This window comes from Ambystoma mexicanum, chromosome 1p (assembly GCF_040938575.1).
Source record: "Ambystoma mexicanum isolate Mex_15411 chromosome 1p, UKY_AmexF1_1, whole genome shotgun sequence".
Classification (NCBI taxonomy): Eukaryota; Metazoa; Chordata; class Amphibia; order Caudata; family Ambystomatidae; genus Ambystoma; species Ambystoma mexicanum.
The window spans coordinates 834,567,508-834,587,588 of record NC_090921.1 but is presented as its reverse complement, the minus strand read 5'-3'; the positions used below and the strand labels follow the sequence as shown (position 1 = coordinate 834,587,588).

Genomic DNA, 20,081 nt, shown 5'->3' with positions numbered 1-20,081 from the left:
TGGAGAGTGGGAGGACAGAAAGAACAGGCATTAGAGAGCAGAAGGTGGAAAGGTGCGTGTGTGTGAGAGAGAGAGAGAGAGAGAGGTGTACGAATTTGAGTATTGAGGAGTGCATGTGGGTGAGTGGTGGGGGAGAGAGTGTCAAAGTGGAGAAAGTGGGAGAAGACAGATAGTCGAAGGTGAGAGTGTTACATACAGAGTGAGGGAGGAGGGCAGTATGAGGGAGGAGGGCAGTAGGAGAGAGGAGGTAGTAGTAGTGGGAGGTTGGAGAGCAGGAGACAGGAAGTTAGTAGAAGGGGAGAGAAGAGACAGAGGGAAAGGAAGGAGTGTGAGAAGACCTGAAGGAGTACAGGGGGATAAAGAAAGGAAGAAGCAAAGATTGAAAGCAGAGAGGAAGTTGTGGAGGGAGTGAAGTGAGTTAGAGGAGAGACACAAAGAGGTCATAGGAAGATTATAGTGGGGAGGAGAGAGAGAGTAGAGGGAGAAGGGGGAGAGGAGACAAGAAATGACAGGGAGAGGATAGGAGAGGGGATGTGAGAGAGAATGTGTGTGGAGGAAACAGCACAAGACACTACGAGAACAAGCATTATGGGGACATAGTTAGGAACCCGTTGGAATAGCCAAAGGAAGTCAGACAGAAAAGGGCCAGGTTTTCAGGTGCTCCCTTGAGACTAGGATAGATTTGGGGAGCAGAATGTACTGGTCCGTAGTCTTTCATTTGTAAGTTTTTGTGGGGGAAGTAGGGATGTCCTGGCTAGGATGGAGGGAGCCCACAAGGACTTCGAGGGTTACACTAAGGACCCCCTTAGTTTTTCCCTCCCATCCCAATTGACAAATCTCGGAAAGTATTGAACACCTGAAATGTATATTATGGTCTCTGCTTTTCAAAGCCACATGTGACAACATCCTTAAGGCAATAGATGGGGTACATTCAGCACTCCTGCTTTACTCACTTGTTCTCTTTTGTTTCAAACTGTCTTCTTTCAATTAAATTGGCAACAGTCTGTAATAATAAAACACACACTTTAGTAAGAAGTGCAGCAACAAACAGAACGATTATATTCAGAGACTAGGCATTAAAGCAGAAGCTTGCAGGAGTGAAGGAAGAAAGGTGCCACCAATATGGCTGAAGTGGCAAGGTTACATTGGTTCCTGTATCAGAACACTGCTTTACAATGACACCTTAGGTAAACATGAGAACATTAACAAATCCCTTGTGCTACATTTAAAGTTAATCTCCCCATAAGGAATCCTTTTATACCGTGTATGTAGTCCTAAACAAAAAGGCACAGTAAAGGAGTTAGAATACTTTTGTATTATATGTTGAAACAAAACATGCTGTTAACTTGCAGGTACTCAAGTAGGCTAATGTGAACTTGTAGTTGTGTTACCTTGTAACACCGGTTTAGAAGCATGCGAGCTGCAGAAAGGGTGTTTACTGTGTACAGATAGAAAGTCCTAGATGGGGCGTGGTCAGGGGTCTTGGGGATCTCCTGGTGAAAAACAAAGGAGAAAAAGGACATTTTGTAATATTGGCTTGGCAATGTCTTCACTTTTCCAGAACTCTTACTCCCATCGCATTTTCCACATGCCCCCAACCTGAAACAAATAAAGATATGAACAAAACAAAAAAACTCCCCCGAGACCCATTCATTTTCATCAATATCTTGTTGTGGTTGGCATACATTTGAAGCTGCCTTAGAAAGTGCCGAGTTTACTCTATTAGTGGCAGATGATACATGTTGAAGGGAAGAAGCAACAATGTTAAAGGCATGGTCTAGTAAAAATGTTTATTGTCCCAACGGGTCGGCAATGTTTTTTTAAGCCTAAGTGGCTCGATTTTAGAAAACTTTCCTATGGACCTTACCTGAGTTTTCGTCCATTAAACGCACGTGAAAACAAGCACCAGGGAGCCGCCAATTTCTGATAATCCTATCTTTTCCCCGATCGCCCTGGCGGACCTGCTTTTGCGGCACTAAATCAATTCCCCCGCCCCTGAGCCTGTCATCAGCAGACTCGTACCGCCCATTTCCCAACGCCAAAGCACGTCTCTCGCTGCGCTTCAGCTAATGACGTGTGGCCATGGAAATGGCTGGAAGCCTCTCTCCTCAATAAGTATAAACAGACTGTTTCACAACACACAGCAGCCGATTTTCGATTCCATTCCTCTCTCTGTGTTACTTTGAGTATTCTGTGACTCGTTTCAGTGCTCTGGTCAGCTACCTTCGCCGCTTGTAGCCCGTGTGAACAGATACCAGTACCACCGCTATAAATTATTTTAGTTTGTTCAACACACAATGGCTACAATAATGCCCTACATGTACGAGCCCGAGTATACCGAGGAGGAACTACTGGAAAGGGAAGCACGCGAAAACGATGGGGATTCGGACGGCAGTTGGCAGGACGAATCAACAGATGAAGAGCCTGGGCCTAGTCGAATGGACGGCGTCTCCACCTGGTGCACATGCAATCGGTGCGAGCTAATGCCAACCGAGGAGGAGAACTGCTGCTGCCGAGAAAACTCGGGATGCCTGGCCTACATTTCGGAAGGCGAGCCACGACGCAATGCATCACAGAGCTGCCAGACTTCAGGGCAGCCTGCCTCACACGGGCCGTGTTGAGATTAATGATGGTGCTTATGCACGAACTTCGAGCAACTGTTCGTCCTCGTAATCCGAGTAACGAGTAAGTATACTCTGCTTGTCATGCCACTCCTACTTCATGTTCTTCTACTATATCCAAAATTACATCTACATATCATTGTAACGCATGTAATTCATTCAATAGTGTGCATTGTCTAGATAGCATTTGTCCGTGTAAAATGCCATTAGTTACAAGAATTGTCATTGACAACAAACGTTTATTAAACTTATCTGGGTCATTTAAAAACAGTTTGTTTCATTCCTTTTCACAGGTGGTACAGGCTGGTGGCCTATCGTTCCTTTACATGGTGGCTTCACGGGAGGCTTGGACACCGCGTTCGAAGAGTGATACCCGCCTGTGCCGTTCGTGCCATTAGAGAAACGTTCCCGAGTGACAGCGGTCAGTACAGGGGATTTTCTCTCGCTGTGCTGCAACCTGACCTGTATAATCTTTAAAGTCTTCTATTTTTGTGTCATGAAAATAAGATACAAAATAAAACACCACATATATTTTAACAACGTTTGTCTCGATTTTCTAAATGAATCAAGTGTGTCTCCATTCAAGGATGGACGTCAGACACCTGTGCAGGGTGGTCACTATCTATCTAAGCTAACATAACATATTCTCGATAATGCATGCACTAAATAACACTTGTTCAAACTCTTTCAGTAGGTTATGTCTCTATAAAAGTCACACATATTTCTATACTAACAATAACCATTGGATTATACAGGCCCTAGGGTCTTGGCCACTATAATACACCGGTTGAAGTGTGGGTCTGTGCTCAGAAGAATCTCCGGTATGTGGCATTTGTTATTGATAAGCAACGATATACTATCATTGATATGAAGGCGATATACTGTATATTGATATAAAGGCGGTTCAAACCCGGGGATGAGCGCTGGCACGGGGGGCTGTCCGGGGCGCGAAAGGCCAAGGTGCCAAACTGCATGTACACTTCAAAAGGTGTCCCACGCCAAGGGGCCATCGGTCACATGGCCTCCTCAGACCCCGTGTCTCCAGCCAGGCCTCCCCTTGAAGCAGGCCGCCCCCTGCAATCCACATAAGTGTGTCTCCATTCAGCAGTCTTCCTGTGCCTTATCTGCACGCCCCAGGCCCATCCATCCCACCCACCCTCTATCAAAGGGGGTTCGCGCCAGTGGATGCGCGCTGTCAGGGTGCGAAAGGCCAAGGTGCCAAACTACATGTACACTTCAAAAGGTATCCCACGCCAAGGGGCCATCGGTCACATGGCCTCCTCAGACACCGTGTTTCCAGCCAGGCCTCCCCTTGAAGCAGGCCGCCCCCCTGCAATCCACATAAGTGTGTCTCCATTCAGCAGTCTTCCTGTGCCTTATCTGCACGCCCCAGGGCCATCCATCCCACCCCCCTCTATCAAAGGCGGTTCACACCCGGGGATGAGCGCTGGCATGGGGGGCTGTCCGGGGCGCGAAAGGCCAAGGTGCCAAACTGCATGTACACTTCAAAAGGTGTCCCACGCCAAGGGGCCATCGGTCACATGGCCTCCTCAGACCCCGTGTCTCCAGGCAGGCCTCCCCTGAGGCAGGCCGCCCCCCTAATACCACGACATACATACGTCATTCATTCACAAACACACCCCAGTTTTTAATACTTTAAAAACCACTCGATATGTCTCATGAGAACATCTTTGTGCTTTGCAAGTCAACTCTTGAACGTGCTACCTGGGAACCACTGAGATCTATGCTAATCTGCTTGTCGTAGTGCTATCCGTGAACTCTGTGACCGACCGCTTCGAGCATACCCATCAGTGCGCTACCTGCGGCCATCCACCTATTCTCCCGCAACATACTGCTCTGCTTGCTGAACCCAATTGTTTGTTGGTCAAGGTAAGGCGTTCCAGTAGAGTACAAAATAGTGCTATGTTCATTGGTCTCATTGGTATTGACTTGAGTTTCCAATGCTATGCTATCAATAGATCTATTTATTTTCATCTCTGACTATTGTGATTAAATTGCATCCTTCGGGGGTCCAGTCAATAATGATAGCTTGTTTCCTTCTCGTGCAAGACAGAACATCCAAGGGACGAGTCACATGTTCAGATTTCAGTCACATCAATTATACATTTCTGCAACTTATGCAAATACTAAGCAGCAAATATTGAACTGGTATAGTTCCTGCGACCAAAACAAACCTTGCATTGATCATTGTATGATTCATTTACTTTTGTATCATATCTTTACTCTTGAAGATTGTATAATAATGTCGATATTTACTTTTCAGATTCATCAACAATGCCTGCCTGTTCGATTAGCGGTTGCCCTTCGAAGACCCATGCGAAATCTGAAGGAACTACAATGCATGTATTCCCGAAAACTGTTGATCGAATAAGAGAATGGGTCAGACATTGCGGATATCCACTGGATGAGCTGGAGAGTAGAGTCCAACAAGTCTTAGAGGACAAGAGGGGTGATCGATACCGCATCTGCAGCCGGCACTTTTCCTTGGACATGTACACAACTTCTTGGATAACAAAGAACAACAAACGGCGCACGTCACGGAAATTGCGCGAAAACGCTATTCACACTCTATTTGTCCACATTCCACCACCGGTGAGTCAAGTGTCCGGATTCAGCTTTAGGCCTTGCGGTAATGTGTAGCCGACTGGATTAATAGATATTGTAGGTGTTCTATCCCTTGTAATAATTTCGATATTGATATGAGTGTATACTTTTTTGAATAATGACATTTATCAATATATTCTTTTTCCATTTCATAACCCACAAACGCAATGTATATATATATATGGGGACAGGGAACTGTGCTATATTGAGCATTTTTCAAGTATTCTGTTGGCTTACATGGCTATTTTTAATATTGGCATTTCATTATCAATCATTAATTGACCTTTACAACTTCTTGACTATCCCTTGAATCTGAAGCAAGAACATTCTACATCCTTGACGGGTGGCGAACAAGCTGGGTGTCATCTTTGAATTCTCTCTATTCACCTCACATATGTGTATGTATATATTTTTCTCATGTCTCATCTCATGTAAATGTAAATGCTGTGCACTGTTAACGGAGGGGAGGCTTGCGTATTGCAAATAATAAAACAAACAATAAATCTCACTTTTAACTCAACTCCTGTGGTACTTTATACTTTCCCTGACCTTCCGCCAATAATTAAATGTCTCAATTTGGGCTGTAAAGCTCGCAGACAACGGCGACAAAATTGGGGCACTTAGAACGCGCCAGCCAAGCGGGCCGTGGCATTTGGGAGAGAAGCCCGTTCCCATTTGCACATTGAGGCGCACTACATAGACGGATTCTAAACTTCAAGTTCTCATAGATGCCTATACTACGTGATGTTGCAAATAAAGAATGCAAAGGACAGCGCCCAGATGAGGCCCACAAGTCGCACTGGAAGTATAAGGGTCTATTGTTTTTTGACCTTGAGACAGTAACCATGCCGAAAGAACTACATTTGAAGGGAGTGCGCAATAACGTAAGAGATGATAAGGCAGTAAATTCAGAAACTAGAGTTTCTGTTTAGTTCAGTATACGAAAAATCGTTGTCAAGAGCACGGTCCGTTTTACAGACTGCATTACGAAGAGACACAATGGAAATTTCAAATATAATGTAAGTAAATCTTTACACGCTTTTATACCGGAATGAAGATTTAATGAATGGATGCATGAATAAATGAATGAATGAAGAGCTAGGAAAAGCAAGTAACACGTGTTCGTAGTGGGCACATGGGCATGCAGGTCCACTGGTCTCAACGATCTCGGTCCTTGGCCCAGCCACTTTTTCCTGCACTGCCTACCTGCACTAAGGGACTGTCTCTGTATCCTTCAGCCCCTTCTCCCGGCATTTACCTTGCACTTGCCACCAGCTGGCCCTATTATTTAATTTGTATTCAACTAACCATGTACAGCCCTTCCCCATGCGCGATCAGAAAGACACCTGGCCTAGTAGGAACGTTGTCTGTCTGCCCTTGTTCCCACCTGCCTCGTCACGCCTAGAAACACGAGTATAGGCGCGTTACAAATGCCATATCATATATCATATCATTCCTCACGCATGTAGACTAACTGTCGTTTATCATTGTGTGTTTGCCTCGATTTATCTCGTTACTTTTCGCATTGATTTTATAGACAAACATACTCCATTGAACTATCCTTGCAAGCAAATAGTTTCTGATCGGCCGTAATAAATAAAATGAGTAATATTAATGAAGTTCGGCTAGCGAGACTAATTATCATTTTTTTGTTTTCATAACAGGTATTTGATCCCTTTCTGCCACTGCCATCTGTTTGAGACACCGGCGGATGGATTCTTCAGCAGACACCTGCAGCTTCGTGTCAACAACTGGAGCACGATCACCATATTATGGGACGATCGCCAAGGGCCCACATGCCCTTACGCTGTACTAGTGGCTAGAAGCAACATAACACCCTTTAGGCTGGACTAGTGCCTATTTGATGGAACAGCCTTGCGGTTCACCGCGCTTCCAAAGTGATTCTTTTTACGAAAATGAACACCCTGTGTACCATAAAGGAACACCGCGTGACTCAAGATGAAACAGTTATTTATTGCGGATATAGATAAAAGAAAATAAATGCCTTCCGGAGTTTATATGGCAATTGCTAAATATTCTCTAAACATTTAATGTCAAATAAATGTACTTTACCAAATGTACCGTGTTGCTGTTTCATTGTAAAGTACAGTTTCATATTCCGAATTGTGGCGCGCTGTGTTGTGAGTTGATCTGTGTTGGTTTCCGGGGTCTGTGTGGAGTCGCGCAGAAGGCGACTGGGCGCGTTTGCCTACGCAGCACAGTCACGTCACGGGGAGAGGCGGGGAATATGTATGTTTTGATAATGTCAGGCTCGGGGGCGGGGAATTGATTTAGTGCCGCAAAAGCAGGTCAGCCAGGGCGATGCGGCAAGTGATAGGATTATCAGAAAATGGCGGCTTCCTGGTGCTTGTTTTCGCGTGCATTTAATGGACGAAAACTCGGGTAAGGTCCATAGGAAAGTTTTCTAAAATCGAGCCACTTAGGCTTAAAAAAACATTACCGACCCGTTGGGACAATAAAAAATTTTACTAGACCATGCCTTTAATCATAGACGATCCCCACACAGCAGATCAGCGCCCAGGTATCAGAAGTATTGAATCTGACCCGCTGAGTGGCCTAACAAATAAAAGAAAGCAACCAATTCAGGGTCTTCCTAAAACAACAATATCAATCTTCAGCCACTCACTGAGCAGCCCATGGGCAACCATTCTGAAGGAAACAAAGATAAAGTAAAACCAAAACTGCATGGCAAACACACACACACCTTGCCTCACAGATGAGCTCATGAAACACCAAGTTAGCAGTTCCTGTATCATTTTCCCAGCTGTAAGCCACAGTGATTTCAGATGATTTGAAGTTATACCGTCCAATGTATTTTTAAGGAAAGTGAGATGATAGATTATTTTGGCGGTAGGTTGGCGTAGTTCTCTATTGGGCTTGATAATTAGAGCGTGCGTGTGCGTGTGTGTGTGTGTGTGTGTCCCCTCTTCCAAAAACAAATATTACACTCACACTCCCTGAAGTAGCACTACTCCTCTTAAAAGGCTATCGTACTCTTTTTGCCAAATCTCCATGGCTAACATTTGGCACAGTACAAAAGACTGAAAGTCAACCAATTTATAAAGCAAGTATTGTTGACTTTGTCCATACTTGCTTATCCTTTTGCATCATACTTACTTGCAAACCCACCAGGTTTTCAGATAGCATCTTATACAGCATATCCTTGGCTTCTTTGGCAGGCACCATGGCAAAATCTTCCACTTGCTTCTGCTCCAGGTGCCTCTTACGCAAGAGGAGCCTGAATATCCTGGCACAGCGGGAACCAAATCTGGGAAAGGCGAAAAGTAAATAACAATGAATGAAAAAGGTGACTGAATAGTGCTTCAAACACTGAAGAAAGTTATTGCAGTATTTCTAGCATATACGTTTTGGGAATTAACTGGCTTTTCTCCTTTAAGAATCAAAGAAATGAACACAAAGCAATGAAGTGGTTGCCACTGCAGACAATCTGAAAGGGTATAAAGTGCATTAACCCATCCGTCTCATCGACCCCCTCTGCCCCCAGATGTCGAGCGCTTTCTTGATACCTCTTTCTTACAGTCAGTTCAGTAAGGTGAATTAGATAAATGCACTTTCTAAGTACGCCTGGAAAGTGGGAAGAGATAGAAACAGGTCTTACCGCTCCTGGACAACGGACTCTAGGGTCGCTGATGCCAAAGATGTAAGTGCCTTGTGAAGGTCTGTGCACAAAATGTTAAGGTACAGGACACACCATGATTTATGACTTGAAACCTACAACAAAGACCAAGAGACACAAGTTCCGATTCCAGCCATCCCACTTGACCAAACTGTTTGCTCCTGAGCAAACCACTTTATCTACTAAAGTTATCTTATATCTGCCAAAATTGATAACACTTAGAAATGGGGACTTTCGGTAAAAGGGCTGTTTTGAACATTAGATAATTACATTACAAAAAATATGGTTTAAGGGAAAAGTTCTATTTTTGCATCTTTCTCTCTATTGATTTCAATGTAACCCCCAGCATATTTGTTATGAACTTTTTCTGGCTGCTTTTCGTGTGAATTAGGTCCTTATGTAGCCGCTGTCCTGACATGTTTTGTGGGCAGGAGTCAGTCCCTAAGGCTGCTAGTGCAGTTATTTTCTATCCCATTTATTTTTTCCTGTATTTCATATTGTAACACAAGACAACTTCTGTGGAGAGTTACAGAGACACTGTGTCCCATTATCTTTTTATCTGGCAACATTTTGGTACATCTATGATGTGTAAAGTACAGGCTGGTGTTAGTGAACCGTGTTTTATGCTTTTTTTTTCCAGTGCACTACTGTGCACCATTCCTTTTAGCGGGATAAGGCCAGTTTGAGTATCAGATACTCAAAATGTCTGTTCCTTGTGGTACAAGACTTGTTTTTTGGTGGCATCTTGCTTTATAGATGTTTCTTGACCTCTGAGGCAAGAACGTTCCACATAAGGTAATAGACTTTTGCGGGCTCCGCCCTTGGGTTTCCAGTCAGTGCTTTGTGTGTCAGGGAGTTGGATGGTCTGGTCCAAATTCATATTCCAAATAGGGTATATCTGTTGCTGGGCAGATGTTTGGCAGCTTTTGCCTTTTGGAATGGTGCAGACTCCCCTCCACCCCCAATCCCCACCTCCCCTCCCGGACCTGATTTAGAATAAGAGGAAACTGTCTGCACCCATTCTGCAGGAAGCCCACTGGAAACAGGATTACAAAAATACCTGGAAGGAAAGCTGAAGTACAGCTGATGAGGAACACGCATTGCCAAAGCCATCAATCGGGGAACCTCTGGACCGTCAGTGACAAGGGAACACCTTCAGGGGGTGTTTTACTCCCCCATACTGGTAGGATTAACCAGATTTGTAACTGCACTGCTGTCCTGCTATTGACTCCCCTGGAGCATCCCATAGGCCACCCACTCACTGAAGGGACATCGCAGATGCACCAAAAAGTGTCCAATCACTGAATTGTGGGACAGGAACCTAGTCACTTGCAGCAGCGGCTCTCCACTGGGAAGAGGAGCCTGAGTTCCACCGCCTGCAATAGCAAGGTCAACCCTTCAATTGACTTCAATTGTAGTGTCCCGGGGCTCGTTCTTCAACGTGGGAGCCGCAGTGTTAACTTTTCATGGTCGTCTGTTTAGTCCAGCAGCATGATCCCTGGAACTGTGCACTTTTTAGTAGATTAGAACCGCTGTTAAACAGTTTATAACCAGACACCAACAACAACCTCTGTAACCGCAAACCCAGGGCCTCCTGTAACTGGATGAAAACCGTGAGTTTTTTGCCCTAGTAACCTCCACTTAACTGTGGGTGGTAGTTTTGCCAATCTCAGTTCGGGCTGAGTTGGTTTATTATTTTTGGTGACCCCTCCTCTTCCCATTGGCAAGCAATGTGCACAAAGTTCTATACTTGTAGCTACCCTTAGTTGACAGTGGGTGTTGGGAGTTCTGGTCAGTGACTCATGCCTGGGGACCACTCAGTGCCTAGGACTCCCGAGTTAGCCCTACCCTAGTAGATCCAGACTATTTAATTTTTACCCGATGGCTTTAGCAAAGTCTTGCTTTAGGGGAATGTTTGCACTTCCTTAAAACCTATTCTATTGAGTTATTTACAATTGAACTGGCTCACTAGAACACAGATTCTTTTATTATCTGTCTAGGGAAGCACGTTTTAAGCTTTTAAGGTATGAGCTTATCGTTATATGTTCTATGATTGTATGTGTCTAACCCTTTTTTGTTCCTGCCCCACTTCAGCTGAAACAGTAGATTTTGTTCTGCATTGATATTTCTGAACTGTGTAAATTGTAAAGTAGAGTGTGCTCTTTTTTGGGGTTACCTACTTTGTAGATAAATGAATATATGGTGGTTAATAAATGATGTATTTTTATTCATACTTGACAGTCTCTGTGTTACTGTACCTCTAAACCAATCACCCTCTTGCAATAAACATGGTTTGAAAGGGATCTGATCCCGAAGAGGGGGATCCAGGATGAACACCCAAATTGAGTGCCGGAAAAGGAAAAAAAACGTGTTAGTGTTATTTTTGTATACCAGACCCTCTGAGTCAAGAGACTTGCAAGAAGTAAACAGGCTTGGACACAGAAGGTCTTGAACTGTGAAAATAGAACTGTATCCTTGTGACGCAGAAGTGTGTGCTTTGCTCGAGTAAACCGCTTTGTCCCGTGCTGAAAACGTGGGGAAGGGAGGCCAAAGGAACGACCATCCTGACTTATCATTTTGTGAACACTTTTCTTTTTCATGAACATCACCCCACCTTATTTTGTAAATTAGTGGTAAGGATTGTGGCAATAGGTTTTTTAGTATAGGCCCTTTTTAATTTCACAATGCTCCACTAGGACTGCATTATTATTATTTGATGGTTGTAGCTTGCTCCCATCTGTAGATTTAGGTTTAGATAGGTCGTTTATCTCACCCTTGTAAATGTTCAATAAACACCCTTGAACTGTGGTCACTTTTGTCTGTCTTACTGTTGATACCATGCCTTCCTTACAGTAGCTAACCTGTAGACCTGGTTTCAGAGGGACTCCGGAAAACTGGATTTGGAGACCCCCGGTTTAATACCTTTTTTGAGACTGACTGCTTGACAATCTGCACTTCAATGTCAGCAACTTTTGGTCTGAGGAGATCTTTTTCATCATTAGGCTCAAAACTCATTTTTCCTGATGATGGGTTAAAGAGGCATTTACTAAATGATGACTAGTTGACATGCTGTAAATTGAAACATGATGAAATTGTACGGTATCCAGTCAAAATGTAGAAAACATTTGGTCGAATGACAAAAATGTCGAAAAAATTATGTCAACATTTTTTTTCCGAATGCTTTCTTTTTTTATTTGCATGTTTTTTTTTGGTTCTGCAAGTTGAAAAGAAAATAAATAAAAAAGAGGGTTGGGTGGGGGGAACCCCCCATTTCGAACAAAAAACAAACAAAAAAAGTATTTTGATTTTTTTTCTCGACATTATTTTTTAGACATTTTGACTTTCTACCAAATGTTGTTCGAAATAGTGACTGCAAACCAAATTGTACATTCGCTCAAGAGGATTTCTTCCATTATAATCCCAAGGTGTAATGCATTCCAAAGTTTGTCACTTCTCTCCAGGAGGGGGACCCTTCCCATGGGGACAGAAAGTTGAGGCCACTACCCAAGAGGGGTGGTACTCAGTGGGAGGATACCCATGGGTGGGGACCCCTTCTATAGGAGTATGAGGACAGTCCAGAGAATATGCAATATCCACAGCATTATGTGGCCAGACCTCTATCACCTAAATATACAACTAGGGTTAAGACACCCCCAATCCTCTCCATCTCCTCTTTCTTCTACTAATGTCCTTATTCATGTGCATCAGGCAGATAGTACTTTGACAAGAAAGAGTGAACATGGATGACTCCAAAAGTACTGCCATGAGGAAGAGCAGGGTAATGAAGAGCCCTACGCGGAACCGAAACGAACATGCTAGCTGTCGGAAGCTAGAAAGACAATCTGGCATAAAAACTGATGAAGGACTCGCCTCTAGGTCAGTCTGGCCCGAGAGCATCTTCACAATGAGGAGCGGAGTAAGGCGCTGCAGAGCCAAACGCCTGGAACAAGAAGTCGGAGAAGAGCCCGACCTACCTGTGTGTTGGGAAAACCGGCATCCGGTGGCAGGATCCAAGCCAGCCGAGTGGTACAGGCGAGACCCGATGCGCAATGAGAAACCAGTGTAGTGGAGCTATTGAAAGCTGCAAGAAGACAGCCCAGGGGAAGCCGTAGAAGCTTACAGGTGTTGCCAAGGGCCAGAACCCTCGTGGACCAAGTGCAAAGGTACGCAGAGGGGAACCAGGAAGACACAGGGAGACCCCAGAGGCTGTAGTTGGGAGGAAGTGCAGAAGCATATTCCTCATCCCAGTGGGACCAAAGAGAGAGAGCCAGTTGAGAACAGAGGGGGTGAACAAGCACCCCCAAAGAGACTCAAAGAGGCCTGGCGGGATTGTGGGCCTGGCCTAGTCAAGAGACCTTACAAAGCTGAAAGAAGGGTCTGGGACTCGAATCTTGAGAAACCAAGAGACTAATACATACAAAGTAATGCCTAGCAGGTTAGTGAACTGGGCTTAAGAAATACGCCTTGAATAGTCGAGTAAGGGGTCTGGGTCCCACACAACAACACAATAAGTACAGGGGAAGAGATCCTTTCACACAAGGTACAAGAAGTCCAGGGAAGAGATCATTTGGCACAAGTCACAAAAAGTCCAGGGGAAGAGATCCTTTGGCACAAGGTACGACAGGCAGGGTGTTTTTCCTTATTTATGAGTTCAATAAAAGTGTATGCCAACAGGCATGCCACATTTGTGTCCCGTGTCTACTTCTGCACCCTTACAGGGACTTAAAGAAGGAAGTGCAATAGCCTACCCATGCATAGTGTACATTTTGTGTATAACGCTTACACAGGGTATAGATTATAAGTAGGAAGCATGATGATATGCAGCACATCTTTTTAACCAGTTTGTGCATAGGAAAATGAAAATGTTATTTCAAAAGACATTGAGCGTCCAAGTCAGACTCAAAGAAATATCAGCCACATTTGGCAGACGTACAGTTGACAGGAAGGGAACATTCTTTATACAAGCTTATATTACCTTTTTGTAGTGTTAGGGTATGTTTTTCATATTCAATGAAAAAAAATGTGCATTTGTCTTTAACAAAGCATTATCGACATATTTCAGCCAGCAATTACTTTTGGCCTTCTGCAGGGCAAAAGAGAAGGAACTTCTCTTCTCAACATTCTTGTAGGGGCACAGCAATTCTCTTCTAGCTACAAGAGATTGACCCTGAACATTTCTGCAATAGTGGGGGAGTCGTGCATGGAGATATTTACCTTGCAAAACAATATATAGTACTCTATTGATCTTCAGGCACTGTGTTTGTTTCTATGCCAAACTTTGAATTATAATTGTTCTTTTATAACACGTTCAATACCCACAAGCGGTTTCTATGCGCCAGATTGGGATTCAAACCTGTTTTGCGCTGCGTTGTCTTGCTTACAGGACAACCACGTTGCCCCTGAGCTATCCTTCCTCCCCAATAACAAATATGCTAGAAACTTGGCATACAAAAATATAAATTCTTAATTCACACATTAATAGGTCTTCTGAAATTACTTTAATAGAAACAATAATGTATACAATTAAGTTATTTATTTTATTGGGCGGGCTTAATAAATCAAATGCATTTTAGGACAAGCCAAAGCACAACAAAATCATTAATTCCTCTAACCTGACATCACAGTCTACAAAATAAATTCTCTGTATATCAGCAATATTGTAAAATCCCCTGCAGTGCAGGCATTCATTGTTTAATGATGTGCCCATATTGTTGGTGTAGAAAGCAGCACAGTGCATGAAGAGCAAAAGAGAACTATATATATTGCTTTGCAAGTTAAATATTTAGAAGCCGGTCAGTACTCTTCTCTATGGATACCGGCACCATCTCTTCTGTGAGTTTATTATGAAATGCAAAGGCATAACATGTTGCGATATAAACCCTTAGACTGAGATGGACTTTCTGGTCTCCAACAATTGTGAAGTCCCTATTTTGTATAGAAAAACCTTCACATGAAAAAGCTTGCAACAAGTTATTGTAATTCGATATGTTGTTTATTATTGATTTATGTACTCATGTCAAGTGGCAGAGATGAACGTGTTTTCAGGGCTGCATGCACCTATAAACACTGAGATGCCAATGGGGAATGGGGCTGAGATTGGTTGGATATGTGGGGATATTAATTAATCCATGCTGCATGCAGTGGCCTGTGGGTAATTACCCACTCAGCGGGGTGAGTATAAGTAGGAGTGGTTTGGACAGTCTTTAAAACACAGAGAGCCAGCAACAATATTGTAATGATGCAGTCATCTGTGTTCAGGTTATGCAGCACACTTTCTGGTGCAAAGACATTTTTATTCCAAGCATATAACATTGGGTAAGATTCCAGTGTTGATTGATAAATTGGAACAGATGTAAGAATCAACACTGGAATCTTACATAACGTTATGTACTTGGAGTACAAGTGTTTTGCAGCAAAATATTTGCCAGCTCACATGAATACCAACAACACTTGTATAATTAAAAAAATGTTGGTTGTGCAAGCTGTTCAAACCATTTCTACATTTACCCAACAGTACTGTGCACATCTGCTAAAACAAATTAAACAAAAGAACACAGAAGTTCATATGTGAAAAAGGCATGCCAAGAGTTATGGCAATGGTACTCCAAAGCTCACCTCAAAGAATGCATATAGAGAGGTCCATATTTTGTGGGAACTGGATCAAATGTAACTTCCATACCCCTTTGTAGGCTGCATACACAGGGTGGTATTGATGAGGAGTTTCCCCAACATGCATTTTTATATTGAAGCCTGAAACCTTCCCCAAAATTCCAGCTGTGCTACAAATCACTAACGGTAAACACACTATTATTTTGTGGCCTCAAATTATTAAAGCTTTGAAAACTGACCAAAAGGTTACATGCATACCTAACAGCAGGCTGTCCTCTTGTAATGAAGAATGGATAGGACTCGGGCACAAACCCAAGGGAAAAAGGTGCTCCAAATGTGAAGTCTTATATTTTCTTTTTTTATTATATTGGCACTTTGAATAATAGCAAACAGAAGAACCCCCAAAACCTTCCGCACCCCAATTCCCGTCATGCATCGTATAAATAAAACTCAGTATCTAACATTTCAAGCGATGCCCAAAATTATGAGTTTCTTTGGGCAGTAAGCCATGTTATAGCAATTTTGCAAAAAGTTCAGAATCATGTCCCAATCCATGGTGAACTTAGCATAGACACCTTTTAATGAGTAGGTGACCCATTGGAGTGCAAAAAAGTTCCAGACTTTAAAGAACCATTCGCTGACATGTGGTGGATCTTTAGATTTCCAGCTTTCAGCAATTACCAATGAAGCCGCGAGCTGTAGTATAACATAGGCTATGCACAATGATTTAGAGCTGTGACACATTTCTTCATCTATAACCACCAAAAGACAGGATCTAAGTGACCTGGGCTCCTGTAGACCAAATATTCGTTTCATAAGGCTATTTACTTCTTCCCAATATTTTGCCAAGGCAACTCCACCAAATATGTACCCAGCCCCCAATCGCTCCACATTCTCGCCAGCACCTGTCAGAAATATACGGTTTCATTTTGTCTAACCAAGCTGGTCTATAGTGCCATTGTGTCATGAGCTTGTACCAAAATTCACGAACCTCAGTAGACCGGGTACGTTTGGGTATTCCCTTCCATAGCTTATCCCATTCTTCTTCCGGTACCTCTGCCCCTAGTGTCTGATGCTAACAGTGTTTGTATCTCGGAACGCTTTCAGGAGTAATGCCGGCTATAATTTTATACATAATCAAGATGAGAGCTTTGTTTCCTGGATTAGATGTGGCAAATTTATCAAAAGGGGTTAGGTCTCTGATTGCAGCTTTGTTATTTGGGGGAGCCAATATCCAGTGCCTAACCTGAAAGTATTGGAATCGGGCAGACTCCGACAGACCTAGTTCTAGTTTGCATTGTTTAAAGGGTTTGGGATGATTTCCCTGGAACATGTCTCACAATCTATTGCAGCCTGTCCGTCTCCATTTAACAAATGCATGCAGTTCGAGGCCTGGAGTGAATTGTGGGTTATAGAACAGAGGTGTAAGGGGAGAAGGGAAGGTCGCTATTGGTATTTCTTAACTGCTGTGTCCCAGAGTTCCTTGACAAAGCTCATGATCTGACTGAAGTGCATGTTAGTTTGGTAATCTTGTTTAGGCAGCCACTGCTAGTTGCAGAGCTGTTGCCCACCTAGCGCCTATTGCATCTGGACCCATCTTTTCTCTGTGTTTTCTGCACACCAATCTTTCAGGACTCGGATATGCGTAGCTTGATAATATTTTTTTACATTTGGAAAGCCCAGGCCGCCTCTGGCTGTTGGGGCCATCAGTATACTTAGAGCTACCCGTTAGGGTTTATTCTTCCATATAAAAGTAGAGCTTTCCCCATGCAATTTCTGGAAAAAGAAGGCTGGAACATGGATTGGTAATGCCTGAAACATAGAGAGAGCTTTAGGCGGTGTGACCACTTTTACTGATTCTACCTAACCAAGACACCGACAACGGGCCCCGTTTTGACAGTTGGCTTTTAATTTCTTTTAACAGCGGGGGATAATTAGCCTCATACAGCCCTGCTATAGTGTGATTTATGGTAACTCCCAGTAGTTTCATCCCTTCCTGAGCCCACCCGAATTGTGCGTGTAATCGTAAGTGCTGCAGGTCATCATGCGGCAGGGATATGTTTAAGATTTCCGATTTGGATGTATTTATTTTTAAACCGGCGGCCGACCCAAACCTTTCCAGTTCTTTGCTTCTGCTTGTAGTGAGTTCATGGGATCTGAAGCTAGAAGCAACATATCGTCAGCATATGCCATTTCTTATGTGCGATACCTCCAAATTACATCCATTGGATAGCCACGGTTTGTCCCATCTTGGCTAGAAATGGTTCCAGATGTAGTGAAAATAAGAGCAGTGACAATGGACACCCTTGTTTGGTCACACATTGTAAAGCAATGGGGAGGGATAAATGGCCGTTAATGAGTAGTCTAGCACTGGGTTGTATATAGTTTGCCTGTATTTTATCTATACATTTTCCCCTGATCCCCATCTGAGCCATAGTTTGAAAAAGGAATGACCATTCCACCCGGTCAAAAGCATTCTCTGCGTCTAGAGAAAAGAGGACCGCTGGGATATTTTTCATTTGGACTTTCTCTAGTATATGACACGTTCTCCTGATATTATCGTGCGTCGGTTGTTCTTTTATGAAGCCCGATTGGTCTGGATGTATTAATGAGGCTAACAGATACTCTATCCTATTACCTAAAACCTTAGTATATATTTTTGCGTCCAGATTTATTAAGGCTATTGGTCGATATGACCCACACATGCATAGGTCCTTGCCGGGTTTAGGAAATAGTACTATTTTAGCTTCCTCCATTTTAGGGGATATGAACAAAAGAATTGTATATGTAAGTTGGTTTATGGGCTAATACTTTCCGATAAGTTTATAAAATAAGGCAGGATATCCATCAGAACCTGGTGATTTGTTCATCGGGAGGTTACGGATTACCATGAGAATTTCTTCTTGCTTAATGTCTGAGTCAAGTTGGTCCCTTATTCGCTATCGCTAATTGGTGAAGAATGACTGCATACAAGTACACTTTTTGACACATCGGATCAGGAACTTCCGACTGATCTAGATTGGAGTAAAATGCTTGGAATTGTGAAATAATATGGGGGGTTTCAGTGATCATCTCTCCTGAGGGATGCTGAATCGATTGTATAGTCTGAGATGCCACTTTCTGCTGAAGAAGTCTAGCCAAAAGTCAGTCTGTCCTATTAGCTTTTATGTAATATTTTTGTCAAATATATAACAGATATTTTGGCTTTTTGTATGAAAAAGGTTTAACTGCCTGCAGCTGTTCTAAAGATCTTTTGTGTAGCTGGCCCTGTGTTTTTTTCCATATCTTTCAATGCACGTCTTAGGTCCTCCTCCATTTCCATCTCAAGTGCACTTTTTTGTTTGTGTCTAATGGCTCCATTGGCTATCAAGACCCCCCGTATAGTTGCCTTAAAGGCGTCCCATGTCTGGTTTGCGGCGGGCATCAGAAACGGTTAAAATATTAAAGAACTCCCCTATCTTTTATTCTATTTTCTCTCTCACCACCTGATCCTTCAATTGCTCTAGGGGGAATCTCCAAGCCCATAACCCTTGTTTCTCTTGTGGGATACTTGGATCTATAGAGATTAGAGATTGGGGCGTGATCTGATGTTATTGTATGACAAAATGTGCATAATGTTGCATAAAAGTGGGATTGAGGCCCAGGCGTAATCTATACGTGAAAAGAAGTGGTGAACGTGTGACTAGAAAGTAAACCCTTTCCTCTTCTCCTCTAAGAGTTGACCAAATGTCTACCAGAGACATGTGTGCACATTTTTGCTCACAGGGGTCCTGCATCGAGTTTTGCTGCATTCTTCAATCAAGAGTCCTTGCAACAGTAAAAGACACCAACCAGAGATCAGCTGGAACCTGCAACCCCTGCGAATTGAGGACTGCGACTATCGGTGGGAAAAGCAACATCGGAACGTCTACCTTTGTCCTGCAAAGTCTGGGGAAGAATCTGAGTACAGGGGACGGGGGGTAAGTTACAGTGATTCTTACCTACCCCTACACTCCTACTATAAGTCTATGGGCTTATAATAAACTTTATTATAACAATATTGGCTTTGCCATTACTTGCTTGCGCAAGACTTCTGAAAGTTGGGGCTACTTCTGTTAGATAGTTTAACTTGTACTCTGACAATTAAAACCCTTCACTGGACCTCAGAGACCCTACTTGCATTTGTTCCTGCCTCAAAGAATCTGTGGAACTTTACCTGAACTATTGGGCAAAAGGCCCCAGACACCTTAGGGCTGGAAAATTTAAGTTAGGGAACATTCTCTGTGGACATAAAAGTGCATAATATAACCATACCTTTTCTTTGCAGGAGTTTGTGATGTATATTATGACCTCTGAAAAGTGAATGTATATATGTATCTATTTTGCTAGTGTTGTGTGATAACACTACTTGCTATTAGTCATTTATCTATAGTGTTATAGCCAATAAGTGATGATTGTATTTTTATACATTCTGTCTAAGTGTCATCTGTGATTGCCATTGTGTGAACTCATTGTGGACCGTTTACAAGCTCACCACCTCTGAAGAACTTAGCCTAGACCACCTGTCACTGCTACCTGAACTGGTTTGG

General features: G+C 43.1%; 1 protein-coding gene across 7 annotated transcripts in view; it reads right to left on the bottom strand.

The window, feature by feature from the left end:
• Nucleotides 1–20,081, bottom strand: part of POLR3C (RNA polymerase III subunit C) — a 685,095-nt gene that overhangs the window by 57,854 nt on the left and 607,160 nt on the right. For all 7 annotated transcript variants that reach the window (XM_069652779.1, XM_069652773.1, XM_069652781.1 and 4 more), the window contains 4 exons: nt 8,887–8,947; nt 8,385–8,535; nt 1,392–1,493; nt 954–1,003 (listed from right to left, as the gene is read on the bottom strand). In XM_069652779.1, the coding sequence (XP_069508880.1) occupies nt 954–1,003; nt 1,392–1,493; nt 8,385–8,535; nt 8,887–8,947 (364 nt within the window). The remainder of the gene's footprint in view (nt 1–953; nt 1,004–1,391; nt 1,494–8,384; nt 8,536–8,886; nt 8,948–20,081) is intronic.